General features: G+C 37.3%; 2 protein-coding genes across 2 annotated transcripts in view; one reads left to right on the plus strand and one right to left on the minus strand.

Annotated features, from left to right (window-relative positions):
- LOC308233758 (uncharacterized protein) overlaps positions 1–20,900 on the minus strand; it is a gene marked incomplete at both ends in the record, with an annotated part of 49,288 nt that extends 28,388 nt beyond the window's left edge. Inside the window, one exon of the mRNA XM_080640704.1 lies at positions 19,960–20,900. Within this exon, the coding sequence (XP_080496830.1) occupies positions 19,960–20,900 (941 nt within the window). The remainder of the gene's footprint in view (positions 1–19,959) is intronic.
- Positions 6,662–7,606, plus strand: LOC308258012 (olfactory receptor 5F1-like; the record flags this gene model as incomplete). The annotated part of the gene is made up of 1 exon (XM_080688243.1): positions 6,662–7,606. The coding sequence occupies one exon, from the start codon at positions 6,662–6,664 to the stop codon at positions 7,604–7,606; it is 945 nt and encodes a 314-aa protein (XP_080544369.1).
- Positions 20,901–22,943: the final 2,043 nt, after the last annotated feature.

Consider the following 22,943-nt stretch of genomic DNA (forward strand, 5'->3'; position numbering starts at 1 on the left):
TTCATTTTCAATGAAACAAAATTTGGACAATGAAATACAGATATTCTGAGACTTGGATTTTCAGACATATCATATTTCAGACATACCATGTTCTCTGCCTGCTCTCCTGTACAGCCCTCCTACATGTAATTAATCTCATTTACAAAATCTGCATACATTTTCTACTTTCAGGACTATTATCACTTAATGATGATGGCATTTTATTTTAAACTAGAGGCCCGATGCACGAAGATTCATGCAAGAATGGGCCTTCCTTCCCCTGACTGCCCGCACCGCCTTCGCTCCAGCTGGAGCCGCCTTTTCGCCTTCCCACGCTGTTCAGAGGCCCGGAGCGGCTGGGGCAGTGTGGAAAGCCTGTGTCCTGCCCCCGGCCTCTTGGTGCCTGTGTATGTAAATTAACCCACCATCTTTGTTGGGTTAATTTGCATACTCCCTCCTGATTGGTTGGTGGGCATCGCAAAGGTATTGTCAATTTGCATCTTACTCTTTTATTAGTGTAGATTCCTTGAATATGTGCTTCTTATGTAAATTTTGAGTATTTCTTTATTCCATTTATTTAATTATGTAAATTTAGATTATTTATTTAATATTTTTAAAATTATATTTTCTTGCTTATTGTTCAATGCATTTATATGGAAAACATGCCCAATATTTTTATTTAATTTAAAAAAGAAACTTGCACTGTAAAAATATTAAGACTTCTAGTTATTATATTGAATGTGATTTTTATCTTCTTTTTTTCTTTAGAACCTGAGAATATTTATTAAGCCCTTCCTTATGAATGTACATTGTTTTGCCCTTTGCTATGATATCTCTATTGCTTTCTGGTTTTTTAATTTTACAGTCTTTTATTTTACTTGAATGTTCAAAGTTACCACATTCCCTAAATATACAGATATCAATCAATGTTTTGTTTTATTGTTTGCAATCAATTATCAAGATTAGATAACAAATTTTTATTTTTTACTTTTTGAGTATTTTAAATTTGAGGCATTTTTTCTACTGTGGAAAAAGTGTTATTAGACAAGTAGTAATGTTTGCATGTGACAAACACAGCAGCAGTGTTTTTAATAGAAACACATTATCAGTAGCAAGTATCAGGTGAAAAGAAGTTGTAGTTTTTTAGTCCCACTGCCAGGTTATAACTTCTGCCCCCAAACAACATGGCTGCCAGGAGGGCTTCACCTTATAATTTCAAGCAATGTGATTGTCAGGGTGGAGCTCTCTGGCACAGAGATGGTTGCAGTACCCTCACCATAGCAATGGGCATGGGAGAGAGAGGCACCAGGCAGCCAGCAGTCCCAGCTTACTTCTAGCAGCAGTTTTCCTTGGTGGCTTTTGTCTGTGTCCAGGTTTTCTCTATCACACCAACCACACCATCACCCCCAACCCAGCCACAGGTCCCTCAGATCTGCATGCCCTCAGCCTTGGCTGGGAGCTGCACTCTGGACTGTGATACAGAATTTTTGTACTGGAACCTGGATTCTTTGTCCGCTGGAATCAAAGAATGAATTCACAGACAGAAAATGGTATAGCAAAGGTGGATATTTATTGAAGAAGTACAGACTCCCACATGGGGAGAGGGAAAGAGTCCCACAGAATGGACTCCCACATGAGGAGGGGGAAAGGGTCCCACTGAGTTCCTTTTCCCTATGGCTTTTAAAGGCTTCAGATCCTGGTGCCTTGATATCCCCTCTGATTGGTCACTATTCCCTTAGACTGGTTACTATAGTAACTCCTGGGCTCAAAGATGGAACCTCACCTTGGACATGTGAGGTTCTCCCACTCTCCTTCCTTATAGTTTTCCTATTCCCTTTGGGCTTTCTTCTTCTCCTTCTGAATGATGGGCTTCCTTCTCTTTATTCTGTACATATAGACCTTTTGCTGTTCTCAGCTCCCCCATTCTATGGAAATGTACGTGTTGCAGCTTTCCAGCTCCCCCTTTCTATGGAAATATACCTTCTGCTACTCTGCAGACCGGTGCTTTCCTCCATGGCCCCCTTAATTTCCAAAATTTCTAAAATTTCCTAAACCTGTCCTATTTTACCCCTAAAATTCCTGTTTCAACTGTGAGTCATGCCCTCAGTCCCCAGTAAGAGCTCCAGGTTGCTGGCCCCTCCCAGCCCATGATGCCGGATCCTGTGTGCTCAGGCTGAGGAAGCTGCGCAGGGCACAAGGAAACAGGCCCATGCCTAGGGCTTTGAGCAAGGACTGGCAATGCCAGAGGTGGCGCAGGGCTGAGATAAGAAAATGAACCAGGAGAGAGAGAGGCAAATGAGTGATAAAACCCGCAGCTTAGGGAGGCAAGGTTTTAACTCACCATAATCCAGTCCAGGTGTTTTCCCTTCCCATTGCAGACCAGATGTGGGCTGAACAGCAGGTTGGAAGGAGAGTAGCAGTGAAGTGATGCTTTCCAGGCTTCAATCCTCCTGGTCTTCTTGTCCCATCTGGGTTGCCTGCCATATGTTACAGGATAGGAGAGGGGCTCATCTCCCCTGGTTGCTTGTAGAAGTGGGGTTCTTGGTACTGCTAGAATAAGCATTTCTGAAGGCCTCCACGGGAGGATGAAGATTAGTGGAAAGCTTTATTTCCGTGGAATTATACTACTGGGTTTCCAAAGCATTTCCCTTAGTCCAGTCATAAAAGAAGTATAGCCAGGGCTTCTGTAGAGCTAAACTCAGAGTCAGTGTCCAGAGTTTCCTTTCCATGTTGGAGCTGGGTACAGTCCAGCATCAAGATAGCTTAATTTCTGTTTCCCCGCTGTAGTCCATTAGTCCATTGCATGGTGTCCAGAGGGCCACATGGCTATGGAGGAAAAACAGGAAGGAGCAAAATAAGAGTTCCAGGAGCCAAGGGGAACCAAGAGCAGGGAAAAACAAGAGTAAATTTCTTCTTTTTTTTTTATTGATTTCAGAGAGGAAAGGAGAGGGATAGAGGGATAGAAACATCAATGATGAGAAAGAATCATTGATTGGCTGCCTCCTGCACTCCCCCTACTGGGGATTGAGCCCACAATCCGGACTGGGAATCAAACTGTCACCTCTTGGTTTGTAAGTCAACACTCAACCATTGAGTCACACCAGCCAGGCAAGAGAGAGCACATTTCTTTGTTTAGGTGATTATGTATTCCCAAATCTTCTAGCGCTTGCAGTAGCCATGCCCACTCTGGCCAATGATCTCTGTTCCCAGGTGTAATTAAAAGGCAAGTATCTTTCCTATGTCATTTTAACTTTACCGGGGATGTGTCTATCTTTTCTCCCCACCCCACCACCCCCCACCCCCAGCGTTTTGCAGAGAATAATAGGCTGGTGATTTCCTGGGGAGTGAAAAGTTGCCGATTTCTGGTGAAGTTGCCCAAATGACATGCTTATAATATGTCTTCCTTTTGCTCCTATTCTATTATATATGACTAGCTAATTACAACGGTATCATTTTATGCTCTAAAAATTTCATTAACTAATTAAAAAGAAGAAAAATATAACCAAGTAACTGAAAATGACAAATTCTGTCATTAACATGTCCTATTAATACAATTGAGTAGGTTTATATAACCAGCATTTCATTCTACCTTTCATGTTGTAGTCTTTTAAAAATATTTAAATTACATAGTATACAACATTCTTGCCTAATATTTCCAAGATATGTGGAAATGATAATCGACAAAAGGAGTATCATTGTCAGGTAAACCAAGATTAACAAAGATATTTGTGCTTTCTAACCCCATTTTACAAAGAGTTTCTTTTGGTAATGAAGCAACCATCTTATATAAAAACTGCTGTTTGAAATTTTAACCCTGCTATTTGGCTTCTGTAAATGCTTGCTTGCTTGCTTGCTTAAATAATATGGAAAATAAGACTACTCCCACTTCAGAGAGGCCATTAAACCTTCCTGGATGATGTTATCAGTGCTGGCACCAGGCCAGGCCTTAAGTTGCGGTCTCAAGGCCCCAGCACATAGGGGCTCTTTAAGAACTTGCATATTTGGGAGACAAAGAAGGTAAAATCATATAAATAGGGAAAGTTCCTCCATGTTGGGGTCCAGAATTTGAGAGACATTTTCCTCTGGGCCCGTGCGTAATAATAATAATAAATGTAACTCCATCTCTCTAAGTATTGCTTGGTTCTTCTCCAGTTTTGTGTAACAATAATAGTGGAGTAAATGCAATGTGAAAATTTAGAAGTTACCCGTCATGTCATAACTGTAAAGTTCCTTTGTTCAATATCAATCAAGAGACTACAACTGTCAGAACACTACAGTTGATCTCTTACGTACTTTCGGTGAAAGTCAATATCTGCATTACCTCATGAGATAATCAAAGGAAAACTTTTCACAGATGTCAATCAGGGAATAATTTTTAATAGCACAATGATGAGATTCTGACATCTAGTTTTTATTGAATTTATTGGGATGACATTGGTTAATAAAATTAGATAGGTTTCAGGTGTACAATTCTATAAAATATCATCTGTGTATTGTATTATATGTTTACCACCCCAGGTCAAGTCCCCTTCCATCATCATTTATCTTCACTTTACCCTCTTCTATCTCCCCCACCAACCCCATGCAGTGTATTTCATGATGTTACAGATCTTTCTTTAGAAGCACAGCACAAGAAACTGCTGTGATGTTTGGAAGATTGGATTTACTAGAACACATACAAGTAAATATGTGTGTGTGCATATAGTATATGTGTATATATGAATTATATATATATATATATATATATGTATGTATATGTATATATATATTATAAATTTAAAATATTCTAAGTAACTGAGAAAATAAAATTAGACAGAAAAATTAGGTAGGTGGACATTAATGCTTTTGTTGAAGACTGTGCTCAGGTCAATTATTGCACTTCCTAAGAATTTGTCCATTGGAAAGTCATTTATTTTTTTTAAATCTTTATTGTTGCAAGTATTACATATGTCTCCCCTTTTCCCCCATTGACCTCTCCCAGCCTGGCCCTGCCCCCACACCAGGCCTTCACCACCACCCCATTGTCTATGTCCATGGCTTATGTCTATATGCATACAAATTCATTGGTTGATGGAAGTCATTTAATAGCTTGAAGTCATTTGCAAAATGTGTAAAATAATAATGCCTCCCTCAAAGACTGGTGTGAAAATTAGTTACAAATTTAAGTGGAAGAGTGTAATATAGAACTCAAAGCATTGTAAGTTCTTTTTGCCAATAGACTCTCCATGCATATGGACACACAGTGTGCTTTATTCAACCTGGTTCTACCTGTGTATTTAGGCCTAGAAAATCTGTGCTATCATCCCCTTCTAGGATAAGAATCACAGACAATAATTATAATAAATCAACACAATTCTGAAATCATAAAAAAGAAATCCCATTTTCTTAGTCATTGTTCTATTTGATTAGGTTATAATTTTTTTTAAAAAAACACACCATACAATGTATTTAGTTAGTTCCTCCTTCATATTAATTTCACTCAAGGGCAGAGTTGGACTGAAGTTTCAACTGACTCAGACAAAGGAAGGGACCAACCCTCCCACAAACACACACTGGAGTAAAGGGAAGAATAATAATTTGGTAGTTGGCTATGACCATTTTGAAATAGGCTAAAAGTATAAAGAGAGAGGCAATGTAAATAGCCAATTTTTTTTTCTACTTTGGCAAAAGACTTAAGGAAATACAAAGATCAAGAACCACTTCATGATGCAATGTTTGATTCCATATAACTGCATATGATTATATTTCATTTTCTTTTGAGACAAAGTTTCTGCCTTTAGAGGATTATCTTCACAATTAAACCCTATAACATATTCCCCATGGTTACCCAATTCTCTTCCAGGAAAACAAGATAAAAGTGCAGCAACATGTATTCATTCAGAAGGACTCTAACATTTTTACCAAAAGGTAATTCAAATATTGAACACATTTCATTTCATTTACAATGTGATCTTTTTATTTTTCACTTTACTAGTAAACTCCAACTTAGAACCCCTAATAAAGAAAGAAAATAATAGTCTATAGGAGTAAGACACTGGAGAAAGAAGCTCATGAGGATTTGATGCTGTTATTCACTACTGTGGACAGGTACTGTGTATGCAACTACATGACATTAATGATAGTGTACTTTGCATAGCGAACAATCATTTGGTTCATTTTTGAAACACTACCAAATCATTCTGTAAAATACAATAGATGTCAAGATATTGGTTACTTGAAATGTCACCATTTTTTATGCTTGGGGTACACAAGAAATTTCTGGGAAGCAATGCATGAATTTTGGAGTTGAGAAAAAAAATGGATTTGTGTTAATTGCATAAACACACCTTTCAGAGACTGGAAGAGACTAAGGCAGGAAGATTGGTATCTTTTGCACTTTGTATGTGGGCTGGTAGAGAACAACATCTGTTGCATTTGAAGAAACTTAGTGGAGGATGTGAATTGAGACCAGTTATTTGAGATTTAATAAAGTCAATTGCTTCATATATTCAAATGTTTCTCCATTTCTACACTAATTGTTCTCATTCTTCAGTATCTCTATTAACTATGCTATATTAGCCAATGGTAGGTTTTTTCCCCCCATGTGTGAATAATGTCATTAAAATTTCCACTATTTCCTGTAACCTTTAGATAGGAAAATATCTATACCTGATATAAGTTAAGCAAACTATATTTCTTGTAAATGACCAAAACAAATTATACTTTGGTGACCGAGTTCATCCTGCTGGGATTAACAGACACTCTGGAGCTACAGATTATCCTCTTCTTGCTCTTTTTTGTCGTTTACACACTGACAGTTTGTGGAAATGTTGGGATGATCCTGTTAATCAAGACTGATTCCAGACTACACACACCCATGTATTTCTTCCTGGCTAACCTGTCCTTTGTGGACGTTTGTTGTACCTCTAACACCACCCCAAAGATGCTTGTGGATTTATTGTCGGAGAAGAAGACCATCTCCTTTGCTGGCTGCTTTCTGCAGATGTACTTCTTTATTGCCTTAGCCACAACTGAATGCATCCTCTTTGGCTTAATGGCTTATGACAGGTATGTGGCCATATGCAACCCTCTGCTGTACCCGTTGGTCATGACCAGGACAGTCTGCCTTAAAATGGCAGCAGGGGCTTTTGCAGCGGGACTGTTGAACTCTATGGTGAACACAAGTTATGTAAGCAGCCTGCCATTCTGCAGTTCCAATGTCATCCACCACTTCTTCTGTGACAGCCCTCCACTCTTTAAGCTCTCCTGTTCTGACACACGCCTGAATGAAAGCATCTTTTCCACTTTTGCTGGAGTGAATCTGGTGGGGGTTTTGCTGGTCATCCTCACCTCTTACTGCTACATTCTCTATTCCATATTTCGTATGCATTCAGGGGAGGGGAGGCACAAAGCTTTCTCAACGTGTGCCTCGCACCTAACAGCTATATTTCTGTTCTATTCTACCTCCATCTATACTTATCTGAGACCAACATCCAGTTACTCCCTGGGTCAGGACAAAGTGGTCTCTGTTTTCTACACTGCAGTGATCCCCATGTTGAACCCTCTAGTCTACAGTCTCAGGAATAAGGATGTAAAGAAGGCTTTGTATAATGTACTTACCAGGAAAAGGATCCTTGTATTTCTGTGATTGTCCGGTGAATTTATCAAATCTGGCAGAGTATTTAATAAACTTTCAAAGCCTATTCAAGCCTACAGTTTCTCACTAGAATATTTTCCAAGTAATTATGTTCTGTATTATTCATGTAACTTGTATAAGATCATGAAACTTTCATCTAACCATTTTGTATCTTCATGGGCAACCTAAAAATAAGGTTTATTTGTAATAAGACTTATCTAGGGAAAGGAAGGTATTGAGAATTTAGAAACAAAAGTCACAATATAACATAAAAATAGCAAGAGACATTCCAAATATTTTTTTCTTTAGCTTAAAAAATTAAAGTGTTAAATACTGAGACTTTTAATTATTATATTGAGTGTGATTCTATCATTCTTTGTTTATTTAAATCTGAGGATATGTATTAAACCCTCTGTTATGAATGTAAATTGTGTTGCCTATGCTATATTATCTCTATTGCTTTCTGGTTTTCTAATTTTCCAGTCTTTTATTTCACTTGAATGTTGAATGTAACCACATTCCCTAAATATACAGATATCAATCAATATTTTGCTTTACTCAATGTTTCTTGAGTGATTAATTTATTAAAATTAATAAAAGAAGTTTGAAATGTATGCCTTTGGGGTTTATTTTGGTCAATATTTTCATTAGTGATTAAGTAAGTCCAAATAGAGACTAATTTCAAAAACTGTCAATGTCACAAAGTTAAAAAAGTTAGCTAACAAATTGTATGGACTCAAAGAATCAATATTCAACAACTGCATAGATGTAAATAAACAACCCAAAACCATGATATTATTAACAGATGGAGACCTGCACTAAATATGTGCATATACTGTGCAGGAAAGGGTTAACTCAACCAGCTGCCAAAACTGTGCATATTCCAAGGTTTTCAGGGCTGGACTTTCACTGGCTCCTGCGAGGACCTTTGAAATCTTGGAATATGCTACCTGATAAGAACATCTTTGTATCCTGGGGCCCACAGGTAATAGTTTATGCTAATGAGGTGACTCATGGTGAATGCCTGTTTTTGTATTCCAGGGCTTTGGGTTGGGCTGTATTAGTTTGATCAGGGTGGAGCAGTTGAAGACTAAGTAACCAAGAACTGTTATGTGAGCCTTCCATGTCTATGTACTGACACTCAGTAAAAACCTGAACACCAGATCTTGATTAAGCATTTCTGGTTGTTGATACTTCATCCTAAAATATAAGGCTTATTTGTAATAAAACCTTCATCACCAACCAGGAATGCTGGGAGAATTAAATTCTGTCTGTGTGGTTCTACTGGGACATAACTCATAGAACCAGATGCCTGGTTTCTCTTGGACACTGCCCTACACATCTATTTCCTTTGCCAATTTTAATCTATATCTTAACTGTAATAAAATATAACCATACATATAAAGGCTCTTCTGAATTTTGTGAGCCCTGGTCAATCATTGAAGCTGAATGTGGTCTTGGAAATCTCAGACACAAGCACAAAATTAAAAATTTTTCCCTAGTATTTTAATTTTAATTTATTTTAATTCTTTATTATTATAATAGAGGCCCAGTGCACAAAATTCGTGCACTGGGGGGGGTGGGGTCCCCTCAGCCCAGCCTGCACCCTCTGGCAGTCCAGGAGCCCTCAGGGAATTCCACAGAGGCGGGAGAGGCTCCTGCTACTGCCACTGCCCTCAACCGGCTTATGGCGCACTGACCACCAGGGAGCAGCTCCTGCATCGAGTTTCTGCCCCCTGGTGGTCAGTGTGCGTCATAGCTACTGGTCATTTCGCATATTAGCCTTTTATTTTATGGGATTATGTAAAACATAAATTTCAGTTCATTCAACAAATATAAAGTAAATATGTAAATTAGAAAACAAAGTAAGTGAGCACAAATAAACTCATCTCCTAAAATAAATTTTTAAAAAATCATTATTACTATAATTGAAAGTTCTCTGTGATTGTTCAATTACCCTGCATTTTTGACAGTGATAATCACTCTTCTGTATTTTTCATTGTTCCTTTGTTTAGTTTTTAAAAATTAATTTATCTATATTCCTAAAACCATATTTTTAAAACCTATTTTTAATGTTAGGAATGTAATATCATACACAGTTTACCTTCTGTATTGTTTGTGTTTTTCTTCAGTATTGTGTTTCTAACATTCTACTGTATTCATATGTATTCCTGCACTCTTTAATTTCACAATTTTGTAGTATTCTATTTCTTTAATGTGTCATAATTAGTTATCTTCTGTTATGACCAATGGTGATATGAATGTTACTTTCCATGTCACTCAAGACACAACTACAAGAATCCATCAGGTGTATCTTAAGATGTGGTATTACTTATATATATATACATATGTTCAACTTTAAAATATAACAAACTGTTTTCTCCATTTCTTGTTTATATTTATACTCTCAACAATAGCACATAAGACCTCAAGTTCCATTTCCTTGCTAACACTTGTTATAGTCAGACACTTAACTTCTTTTTTTCCAAGATAGTGTGGATGACAAATATTTAAATCTTTAGCACATCTGAGATTTTTTTTTTGTCATTGTATTAGGTAGCAATCTTTTCTTTATTGAATGAAGACAGTCTGTTTTTCCCCACTGTTTATTTTTTTAACGTGTGTCCTCCATTTATCTTGAATGGCACCCTACACTATATGTTAAATTTTCATTAATGTGTGGACAATCTCTACATTCTCTTCATCACTCAGTCTTACACTTACTTCATTGGTAGCCTTTCCTTTGTATAATGACATTAACAACTCCTACATATTTTTTCATTTTTTTTTTATTCTGGGTTAACCCATATAATTCCCAATTACTATGTTCATATGTGAAAGTTGGACAGTGAAGGAGGCTGATAAGAAAAAAAAAATTACTCATTTGAAATATGGCTTTGGAGGAGAGCTCTATGGGTACCCTGGGCCTCCAGGAAGATAAACAAGTGGATCCTAAATCAATTAAGCCTGAAATATTCTGGAGACAAAGTGACAAAACTGAGGCTGTCCTACTGCAGACACATTGGGAGAAGGCAGGGTTCTTGAGAAAAGAAAATAATGCTGGAAAATATAGAAGGTAGTGGAAGAAGAGGAATACCAAATATGACAGGGATTGATTCCACAAAGAAAGCCATAGGCATGAACCTCCATTCACTGAGCAGGGGTGTTGGGGATAGGACTGCATGGACACCACTCTTTTATAGGGTTTCCAGAAGTTAGAGCAGACTCAACAGCATGTTGAAGAACAATTCCACAAAAATATTACCCTTAGTTTTTCACTTTTAAAACATTAATAAAGCTTTGTATATAATTGTGTTGTATTTACAGGCCAGTTTTGTAAAACGTATCTTTGAAATTTGGACTCATCCTCATAAACATAGTGTAACTATTTGTGTTATTTATTTAAAATATTTTAATGATGTTTTATAATCTACATACATTATGAGTTTTTATTGCTAGATCAATTTTCCTGAGGACCTTGTGTATGATTAATGTTAACCTTTTAAACATTGAATTCTAAATATGTTCTGCAGTGATGAAAAAATGCAACTAATTTTTATCTTATATTTAGCAATCCAGACAAGCTATTTTATTAATTCTCATAATTTTTATTTTACTCTTTTACATGAGTTTATTCCTTAAAGTTTAAAATTTTTATTTTGTTTTTTTCCCCCTCTAGCTGCTCCCTCCATTGATTTTCTACCAACAATTAGTAACATTAGACATCATTGTCTTACATAATCCTAAAGTAAATATCTCTAACCTTTCTTAGTCTTAAATACAAATTGAAATTATTTGGTTTACCCTGCACCATTATTGACATAAAGAAACATAGAAAAAAACATTTTCAATGATAAATTTTTAGAACAAAAATTCAAGCAACAAGGTTAGAAACTTTTACCATAAAATTGCAAAAAAATGACCTAACATTAAAAGTGATTGTTCACTATTCACAAATTTGTAATGCTAATATTATCACTTTTTGAGACAGACTCACCATTCAAAGTGAATGCCCAATGGACCTCATTATTAAAGAAAAAGTCTTTGGAGAATTTTTTTAGCTTAAATTAAGAGAGTACAGAACAATTGTTAATGAGGGATAAGTACCATAAACAATGATTATCTTAGAGAAAATTGATGAATACATGACAAAGATATGAAGATTCTCCCCAACTTCTTTTACTTTAATGTAATTAATCCCTTTGAAATTTGCAAATTCCTTTCTTTTATGTTGGGAAAAATATATGGCTCAGCATCAGAATATTTCTTAATTATGCTATTTCTTATTGAATCTCAAGAGAACTCAATGGACATTACAGTTAATTCACCAACATATTATTCATTTTTCTGTATAAAAAAGCAACCCATATGTGCATTTAGAAATGATGAAATAAAGAACCCACTTATCATATATTTTTATTTACTATTTCTTACATGCAATTTCTTTATTAACTTAAATAAACTTATTAGAGTAAAATATTAACATCCTGAAGTCAATTCTTAGATAAATAATATACATAAAAATGTTCACAATCTAAAAAGTAATGAATAATAAATCATATAATTTTGAAACTGGTTTAAAATTTTGTAATTTAAAATTTAAAACATAATCAAATATATTTGTTTATTCATTCATTTACCCACAAATATTAATTAAATGCCTAAAATATGACAGCCACTGTTCTATTAACTTGGTCAATAATTGTAAAAGTTTATACTCCAACATTTTCATTAGTTATTTAAAATGAAGAAAAATACAAACAAGTAACTGAAAATTTATATTCCATTATTAATATGTCCTGTTAATATGGCTGATCAGAGTTTTATAAGTAAGCACTATATTCTACCTCTCATATTATTGTCTCTATAGCAATATTTTTTCTGACATATCTCCTGGGACAAGAGAAACAAAAGAAAAAATAAACAAATGGAACTTCATCAAACTAGAAAAGTTTTTGTACAGAAAAGAAAATCATCAACAAAATGAAAAGACAACCCACTGAATGGAAGAACATATTTGCCAGTATATATGATAAGGGTTAATATCCAAAATTTATAAAGAACTTATACAACTCGTAAAAGAAAAAAAAGAACTTATACAACTCAACACCAAATATCAATCAATACAATTAAAAAATTGGCAAAGGAACTGAATAGTCACTTCTCCAAAGAGGATATACAGATGGCCAATAGAAATATGAAAATATGCTCAATGTCACTAATCGTCAATGAAATGCAAATTAAAACCACAATGAGATATCACCTCAAACTGTCAAAATGGCTATAATGAATAAATAAACAAACAACAGGTGTTGGTGAAGATGTGGAGAAAAGGAAACTCTTGTGCAATGCTGGTGGGAATGCAGATTGGTGCAGTCCCTGTGAAAAGCAGTCTAGAATTACCTCAAAAAATTAAAAATGGAACTGCCTGATGACCTAGTGATTCCACTTCTGGGAATTCATCCAAAAACCCAACACACTAATTTGAAAGGATATATACACCCCTATATTTATTGTAGCCAAGATTTACAATAGCCAAGATTTAAAAGCAGCTAAGTGTCCATCAGTAGGTGAGTGGATAAAACAGTTATGGTACATTTACACAATGGAATACTACACAGCCATAAAATGGGAGAATATTTTAACCTTTGTGATAGCATGTATGGACCTGGATAACATTATGCTAAGTGAAATAAACCAGTCAGAGAAAGAAAAGTACCATATGGTTCCACTCATATGTGGAATTTAATGAACAAATTGAACTAACAAGCAAAATAGAGACTGACTCATAGACAGAAAACTATCAGATAGCTCTAGTTGGGGGGCAGTGGTTGGGGGAGTTGGGGAGTTGTGCAAAAAAAGAACTCATGGACATGGACTACAGTGTGATGATTGGAGGGAAGGATGGAAGTGAAAGAAGGTATGGGGGATAGTGATGAGAAAATAAAGTAAAATAAAGAAAAAAATAAGAGACTCATTGTAACTCCCCCCAAAATATTTAAATTAGAGTATACAACAATCTTACCTAACAAAATCAAGATATGTGGAAATATGAATCAACAAAAGAATGTATCTTTGTCAGGTAAGTCAGTGATTAACAAAGATATTTAGCTCACTTACAATTATGCTTTCTAACTCCATTTTATGTAGGTTTTTTAAGTAATAATGGAGTATGTAAAAATATAGAACATACCCTACATCTCATAAACTGTAAAGTCCCTTTAATTAATACTGAATTTATATTCAGTTAAGAGACTACAATTGTCAGAACACTAAAATTTATCTCTTATGCACCTTCTCTGAATGTCAAAATCTGCATTACCTTATAAGATAATCAGAAGAAAAAGACATATAGATGGATAGATAGAATTTTGCACAGATGTCAATCAGATTGTAGTTTTTAATTGTACAATGATAGGATCTTTACAAGTCAACTTTTTAGCAGTATCTTTCATGTTACAGATCTTTCTTTAGAAGCACAAGATTCTACTTGCTCAAATGATTAAATATAATTTAGTAGAGGGCTCACACACACACACACACACACACACACACACACATATCTATACACATTTAATATACATACTAGAGGCCCGGTGCATGGAGGGGGGGGTGCACCCTCTCCAATCTTGGACCCCTCGAGAGATGTCCGACTGCCCGTTTAAGCCCGGATATCCCTATCACAATACAGGACCGCTGGCTCCCAATTGCCCTGATCTTGCCCCCAACATCCCTCCCCTGTTGGCCTGATCTTGCCCCTAACTGCCCTCCTATGCTGGCCAATTTAGTTTTGAATGGTCAGTTTCTATGCCAGTTAGGGTCAAATGCTCCACCTCCTTGGCAGCCATTTGCTCCTCACAGTTCACCCATATTTCATCCTGATTGGTCAGTTTCTATGCCATTCGGTGTCAAAAGCTCCACCTCCTAGGCAGCCATTGGTTCCTCACAGTTCACCCAGATTTGGTTCAGATTGGTTGGTTTCTATGCCAGTCAGCATCACAACGGGGCCTGATTAGAAAAGTGAGGCTGATCAGCAGCCCTGGTGGAGGCCTGGAGAGAAATGGAGGCATGGCTGCTGGCCAAACTGGGAGAGAAAGATAGAGGCGAGTCCTGATTAAAATTTGCCACAGAAGCAACGGATCAGTCCTTACTTCTCTCTTCAGGCCTCTCTCTGGCCCTGATTCACAGCCCACTCAGCAGTCAGTTTTGGGGCACTGCGCCTGCAGCAGAAAGGGTGCCATGGCAACCCAGGGCTGACTACAAGACAGACTTCCGTAGGTCTAGCCAAGGTTGTTACCGGACATTACGACCCAGGGTTTTTATATATTAGGATAATACATATATACACATATGCATGTGCACAATATACATATATGTGTGTATCTTCTAGTAAATTTAATTTTCCTAACATCAGAGCATGTGGAGTTCTTGTGCTTCTAAAGAAAAAAATCAGTAACATCATGAAAGATACTGAATGGGGCAGGTGGGGAGGTAGAAGAAGGTAAAGTTGTGGTAAATGGTGATGGAAGTAGACTTTACTTGGGTGTGAACACAGAATATAATATATAGATGATGTATTATAGAATTATATATCTGAAGTCTATATCATGTTATTAAGCAATGTCACTCCAATAAATTAAATAAAAATAACAATGTAAAGATAACATCATGCCATTAAAAAATGATTGGCATCTGTACAAACTGTTTATTCAATTTATCTTTGTTGTGGCAAGTATTATGGATGTCCCCTATTTTCCCCCCATTACTCTGCTCCACCAGGCTCGCACCCTACCCCAAGACTTCACTGCAGTATTGTCTGTGTCTATGGGCTATGCATATAGGCATATAACTTATTTGGTTGATTTCTTCCTGGTCCCTCCCCTTGCGATTCATCAGTCTGTTAGATGCTTCCATGTCTCTGGACCCATTTTGTCATCAATTTATTTTGTACATTAGATTCCACAGAAAGTGAGATCATGTGATCTTCTTTTTTCTCTGACTGGCTTATTTTGTTGAACAAATATTCTCCAGGTTCCTTTATATTGTCTCAAAAGTAAGAATTTCTTCTTTCTACAGTTTCATAGTATTCCATTGTGTAAATGTACCACAGCTTTTGTATCCATTCATCTTATCTAATAAATGAGTAATATGCAAATTAACCATCACTCTGCTACACCCACCAGCCATGCCCACAAGCCACACCCACCAGCCAATCAGGAGCGAATATGCAAATAAACCCAACCAAGATGGCTACAGCCACAGAGAGCAAGAGGGAGGCTTGGGTTTCTCCAGCAATGGAGGAAGCCAAGCTTTCTGCCTGCCCTTGCCAGCCTAGGCCTCCACTCAAAGCTACAAAGTTTCATGATAGAAGATACATAAACCCAAACAGAAATGGCCGCAGCCACGGAGCTGGAAAGAGCAGGAGGCTAGGGTTGCCCCCGGCGATGGAGGAAGCCAAGTTTTCTGCACACCCTGGCCGGCCCAGGCCTCTGCTTAAGGCTACAAAGTTTCAATTATAGAAGATACATAAATCCCAATAGAAATGGCTGCCGCCATGGAGCAAGCAGAAGGCTTGGCTCCACTCCAGGCTACAAAGTTTCAATTGTAGAAGATAAATAAACCCCAGATCCCAGGGCCTCCGCTTGGGTCACCAGGGGGTGTGGCCGGCCTGCAAACCACCACAGGCCCCTCACTCAGGCCGCCCCACGCCCCAAGGGAACCCCCACCCTGATCCGGGACACCCTTCAGGGCAAACCAGCTGCACCCCCACCCGTGCACCAGGCCTCTATCCTATCTAATAAAAGAGTAATATGCAGATTGACCATCACTCCAACACACAAGATGGCTGCCCCCATGTGGTCAAACATCCTGCCCCCATGTGGACACAAGATGGCCACCACAAGATGGCCAGCAAGGGAGGGCAGTTGGGAGGGACCAGGCCTGCAAGAAAGGGCAGTTGTGGGCAAACAAGCCTGCTGGGGAGGGCAGTTAGGGGTGACCAAGCTGGCAGAGGAGGGAAGTTGGGGGGGACCCAGGCCTGCAGGGGAGGGCAGTTAGGGGAAAACAGGCTGGCAGGGGAGCAGTTAGGCATCAATTAGGCTGGCAGGGGAGTGGTTAGGGGGTTATCAGGCTGGCAGGCAGAAGCAATTAGGGCCAATCAGGAAGGCAGGCAGGCAAGCAGTTGGGAGCCAGCAGTCCTGTATTGTGAGAGGGATGTCTGACTGCAGTCAGACATCCCTTGAGGGGTCCCAGATTGGAGAGGATGCAGGCTGGGCTGAGGGACACCCCCCCCCATGCACGATTTTGTGCACCGGGCCTCTAGTCTATTGATAGGTACTTGGGCTATTTCCAAATCGTAGCTATTGTAAGTAACACTGCTATCAACATAGGAGTACATATACTAGTATTATTTTTTACTAGTGTTTCAGGATTCTTAGGATATATTTATTTATTGTGTTTTTCTTCTGATTACCTTATGAAGTAATATAGATATTGACTTTCACAGAAGTTTCATAAGAGATAAACTCTAGTGTTCTGAGGATTGTAGTCTCTTCACTGGGTATAAATTTGGTATTGATCAAAGGGATTTGCAGTTTATGACATGTAGGGTAGTTTTATATTGTCACATGTCACTTCACTATTACCAAAGTAAATTCTATGAGAAAAGGAGTTTGAAAGCATAATTGTAAATGCACTACATATATTTATCATTGACTTACCTGACAAAGATACTGATTCTATTGTTGATTTAGATTTCCACCTATCTAGATTATATTAGGTAAGATTGTTGTATACTCTGCAATTTAATTATTTTTAAAAGACTACAATATGAAAGGTAAAATGAAACAATTTCAAAATCTACTTAATTAAAAAAAAACTTTATTGTTGAAAATATTACATATGACCCCTTTCCCCCTGCATTGACCCCATCTATCCTGCCTCTGCTTTTCCCTTCTCCCTGCTCCCTGTTCCAGGCCTTCACCACCCTGTTGGCTGTGTCTATGGGTATTGCTTACAAGTTCTTTGGTTGACCTCTTCCTATCCACCCACCCACGTACCCTCCTCCCCTTCTCTCTGAGTTTCAGCAGTCTGTTCCATGCTTCTATGTCTCAAGAAATAATCTAAATGTAAATAATTAAAGAAATGAAATATTAAAAATCTACATAAGAAGCCCACATTCAATAAATTAAAATAAAGTACCAACATTAAGTGGTAATAGTCCCCAAAGCAGGAAATAGTTGTAGATTTTGTAAATAAGATTAATTACATGTAGAAGGGCTTTATTAGAGAGTAGGCAGAGAAAATGATATGGCTGAAAACCCAGTCTCCGAATAACTACAGTTCAATTTCCAAATATTGTTGCTATTTCTGTTTTACTGAAAATTTAAAGATTTAATGGGAGGAATATAATATTAGTATTTATGGTGAAACAGTGGGTTCCATATATCATTTAATTAAATACCCAGGACAAAGAAAGTGGGAAGAATCTAGTCAATGACCAGCAGGTGGTGCAGAATCAAGTAGGTGAAACAGTGAACCACCTCTGAGACCATCCCGATCATTCTGCCACAGGCCTCCAGGGCCAGTAACCAGTGTGGGGTGAGAGCATGGCCCCTGGGTGCACAGACAACATTGATGCCTTTGTGAACATCCATTTGGCCAAGGTCACCTACATGTACCACTGAGGGCATTGTATGTATGAGCAGATTGACCTGTTAGTGACTGGTCATAAAGCCTGCTATACCACATCTCAGATGACTTGACCATCACCTCTCCAATCATGTGACACTTCAGAGGCAAGGGCAGGAGAACTTGTATAAGAAATTTTCCTTCAAAAACTATAAATGTGGTTGTCTCCTTTTAGCAAGCCTGATCTCAGTTTCCTCCAGAATTCTACTAGGCCAACTACTGTTTACCTTCCTATTAATAATGTTCAATTTTTCTTTTTAATTTTTTATAATTGATGTATAATTGACATATAACATTATTTAGTCCCAGGTGTAAAAGATAATTATTCAATATCTGTATATATTATGAAATGATCACCACAGTAAGTCTAGCTATCATCATCACTATACAAATTACAACATTCTTTTTCCTTGCGATGGGTTTCATATATCTACACTCTTAGTAACTTTCAAATATTCAACACAGTCATGTCAACTATAGTTACCATGCTGTACATTACATTTTGCAAGTTATTTATTTTATAACTGTAAGTTTGCACCTCTTAATCTGCTTAGCTTTAATATTGATATCAATTGATTATGTAGGCAATTGATAAGAGATTTCTATGAGCACATAATCCATGGGCCTATTGTAAAGAATATGTGTCCCATTCTTCCACTGAACATTGATCCCTCTCCTCTGGAACCATGCATTAATAAACACTATGCTGTAGCTGATTCTGTGTATATGTGGTTTTATGTGTATGTGTCAGTCCCATGAGAGAAAGGAAGTGAGGGTTGGAAATTTTTAAGATGGTGAGGGAATAGGAAAACTATCATTGATGCATTCTAATCAGACACACATTTGCACAAACTTACACATTCTTTAAGAAAGATCTATGTATAGCCAAAACCGGTTTGGCTCAGTGGATAGAGCGTCAGCCTGCGGACTGAAAGGTCCCAGGTTCGATTCCGGTCAAGGGCATGTAACTTGGTTGCGGGCACATCCCCAGTAGGAGGTGTGCAAGAGGCAGCTGATCGATGTTCCTCTCTCATCGATGTTTCTGACTATCTATCCCTCTTCCTTCCTCTCTGTAAAAAATCAATAAAATATATTTTTTTTTAAAAAAAAAAAAAAAAGAAAGATCTATGTATATGGAGGAATAATTGAAATAGAAGCTGGAATTCACATTTTCAATTAAAACTACAGTTCTGAAATTTTATTTAAGCATCCTACCTGGGATAATTTGATATGTTAAATGGAAATATGTTCAATTTAAAGCATTTTCCACATTTGTAATATAAAAGTCTTTACAAATAATAAATGGTGAATAATAATGCACAGGAAAAACATATATTTACACATTATTTTCTATGGCTACTATCATGTGATATTGTGAATTTTGTTGCTTAAGACTTTATACTTTTATTTCCTTTGGCAAGATTTTTACAATAGGCTTCATTTTTGAGAATTCAGTGAAGATGCAGAACGATTAGATATGGAAACAGGATCATAAATAAATTTTTAAATTTATCTTAAACTTGGGTAAATTTAAGGTAATTGCTTTCTATGATATGTATACTTAAAAATTTTAGAACGTAATTACTTAAAAATATTCTAATCAAAAACTGTAGACTTGAACTAGCCTTTAAAAAGTCATTAAATATCCTACTTAGTTCAGAAAAATAATCAATCACAGAAACAGAGGCATCCTTTTCCTGGTGATTACATGCCACAAAGCCTTCTTCACTTCCTTATTCCTGAGGCTGTAGATGAGAGGGTTCAACATGGGGATCACCACCGTGTAGAACACAGAAGCCACTTTGTCCTGACCCAGGGAGTAGCTGGAACTAGGTCTCAGATAAGTATAGATGGCGGATGAATAGAACAGAATTATGGCTGTCAGGTGAGAGACACACGTTGAGAAAGCTTTATGCCTCCCCTCCCCTGAATGCATATGAAAGATGGAGAAGAGAATGTAGCAATACGAAGTGAGAATAACCAGCAGAGTCCCAACTATATTCACTCCCGCAGTAGTGGAAAAGATGCTTTCATTCAGGTGTGTGTCAGAACAGGAGAGCTTAAAGAGTGGAGGGCTGTCACAGAAGAAGTGGTGGATGACATTGGAACTGCAGAATGGCAGGCTGCTTATATAACTTGTGTCAACCATGGAGTTCAACAGTCCTGCTGCAAAAGCCCCTGCTGCCATTTTAAGGCAGACTGTCCTGGTCATGACCAACGGGTACAGTAGAGGGTTGCATATGGCCACATACCGGTCATAGGCCATTAAGCCAAAGAGGATGCATTCAGTTGTGGCCAAGGCGATAAAGAAGTACAGCTGCAGAAAGCAGCCAGCAAAGGAGATGGTTTTCTTCTCTGACAATAAATCCACCAGCATCTTTGGGGTGATGTTAGAGGTACAACAAACATCCACGAAGGACAGGTTAGCCAGGAAGAAATACATGGGTGTGTGTAGTCTGGAATCAGTCTTGATTAAGAGGATCATTCCAACATTCCCCCAAATTGTCAGTATGTAAATGACAGAAAACAGTACAAAGAGGATAATCTGTAGCTCCAGCGTGTCTGCTAATCCCAGCAGGATGAACTCTGTCACCAAAGTATAATTAGCTCTCGTCATTTATAAGAAATATAAATGTTTTTTTATTTGTTTAAGCTTGTATTTAGTTTAATGCTTTATTTTTTTAAAAGTTTTACCAAAATAGTAGAAATGTTAATGAGGACATTCACACATGGAAAAAATTCCTGGGTTAATAAGACATGGTAAATAGAGTGACTGAACAAGTGGAAAAATATTGGAGAAATGGAGAAGCATTTGAAATTATGAAGCTATTGCCTTTATTTAGTCTGGTTGCTGGGCTCTCAGATAACTGGTCTAAATCCACATCCTCCACTTAAGTTTCTTCCAATTCATCATATGTTGTTCTCTTTCAGCTCCCATCTAAAATACAAAGGATACAAGTACTTCTGCTAAGTCTCTCTCAGTCTCTGAAAAGTATGTTAGTTTAACTCAAACATATTTTTTTCTCAAGACCATTCTGCTTATTCATCAACTCCAAAATTCATGCATTGCCTCTCAGAAATTTCTTGTGTACCTCAAGCAGCAAAAATAGTGACATTTCAAATAACCAATATTTTGACTTCTATCTTATCTTTAAGAATGATTTTGTACTGTTTTAAAAGTAAACTAAATATTTTTTCTTATTACAAAGTACACTAACAGATTAATGTGTAGTAGCAGACCCAGTACCTGTCCACCTCAGTGAATAAGAGCATGAAATCCTCAGGAGCTTCCTTCCATGGTGTCTTATTCATGTAGACCATTATTTTCTTTTTTTATGAGGAATTCTCAGTAGGAGCTAAAATAGAAAAAAATCCATTTTTAAATAAAATAAAATGCAGTGACAATTTGAATGATCTATTTGTAAAAATTTGAGACTCCTGAGTAAGCACATGTTGTTGCGCTTTTATTTTGTTTTTCTGGATGAGAATTGGGTGACCATGGGGACTAGATTGTAGGATTTAATTGTGAAGCCAATTCTCCGAAGGCAGAAACTCTGTCTCAACATAAAATAAAATTAGCTCACATGAAGCTATATGGAATCAAACATTGCATCATGAAGAGGTTCCTCATCTCTGTATTACCTTAAAGACTTTTTTTCCAATGTAAAAATATTAATTGCCTATTTACATTCTCTCTCTTTCTCACTCCCTCTCTCTCTCAGCTTATTTCAAATGGGTACATAACCCGCTACCAAATTATTATCCTTCCCTTTACCAGTATGTGTGTGTGTAGGAAGGTAGGGTTTGGGGGGTTTGGTGGGTCTCTTTCTTTGTCTGAGTAAGTTTAACCTTCAGTCTAACTCTGTTGTTCAGTGAAATTAATGAGGAGAAATTAAGTCCATCGTACAGTGTTTTAAAAAATTATATCGTGAATAAATAGGACAATGGATAGGAAAATCAAATTGCTTTTTTTATGATTTTGGAATTGTGTTCGCTTATTACAATTATTGTCTGTGGTTCTTATCCTTGAAGGGGACGATAGCACCGATTTTCAAGACCTACATATGCAAGTAAAACAAGGTTGAATAAAGCACATTGGGTGCCCATATGCAGGAAGAGTCAATGTAGAGAGAGAACTCCTAATGCATCGTTTTTTGTGGGGTTTTTTTTTTATTAATTTCTTTATTGATTAAGGTATCACATATTTGTCCTCATCCCCCCATTCCCATCCCAAACCCCTCCCCATGCATGCCCCCACCCCCCTGTTGTCTGTGACCACTGGTCAGGCTTATATGCATGCATACAAGTCCTTTGGTTGATCTCTCTCCCTTACCCCCACCCTCCCCTACCTTCCCTCTGAGGTTTGACAGTCTGATCAATGATTCCCTGTCTCCAGGTCTGTTTTTGTTCATCAGTTTATGTTGTTCATTATTTCCTCTAGATGAGTGAGATCATGTGATACTAGAAATACACTTATAAGAACTGAAAATGAGACAAGCAATAATGGTTATGCTGAGAGGCAAATGAATCAGTCTATAGTGAGTTTCTTTCTGGGCCAACAGTTCTTTTGAGTCCCAATTTCAATGTCAAACAGTTCCTTATGTGTACATGTCAGCAATGATATTTCAGTTCTGGATGATGGACCAATGGTGGTAATGCA

Source organism: Plecotus auritus (assembly GCF_963455305.1).
Source record: "Plecotus auritus genome assembly, chromosome: 9".
Classification (NCBI taxonomy): Eukaryota; Metazoa; Chordata; class Mammalia; order Chiroptera; family Vespertilionidae; genus Plecotus; species Plecotus auritus.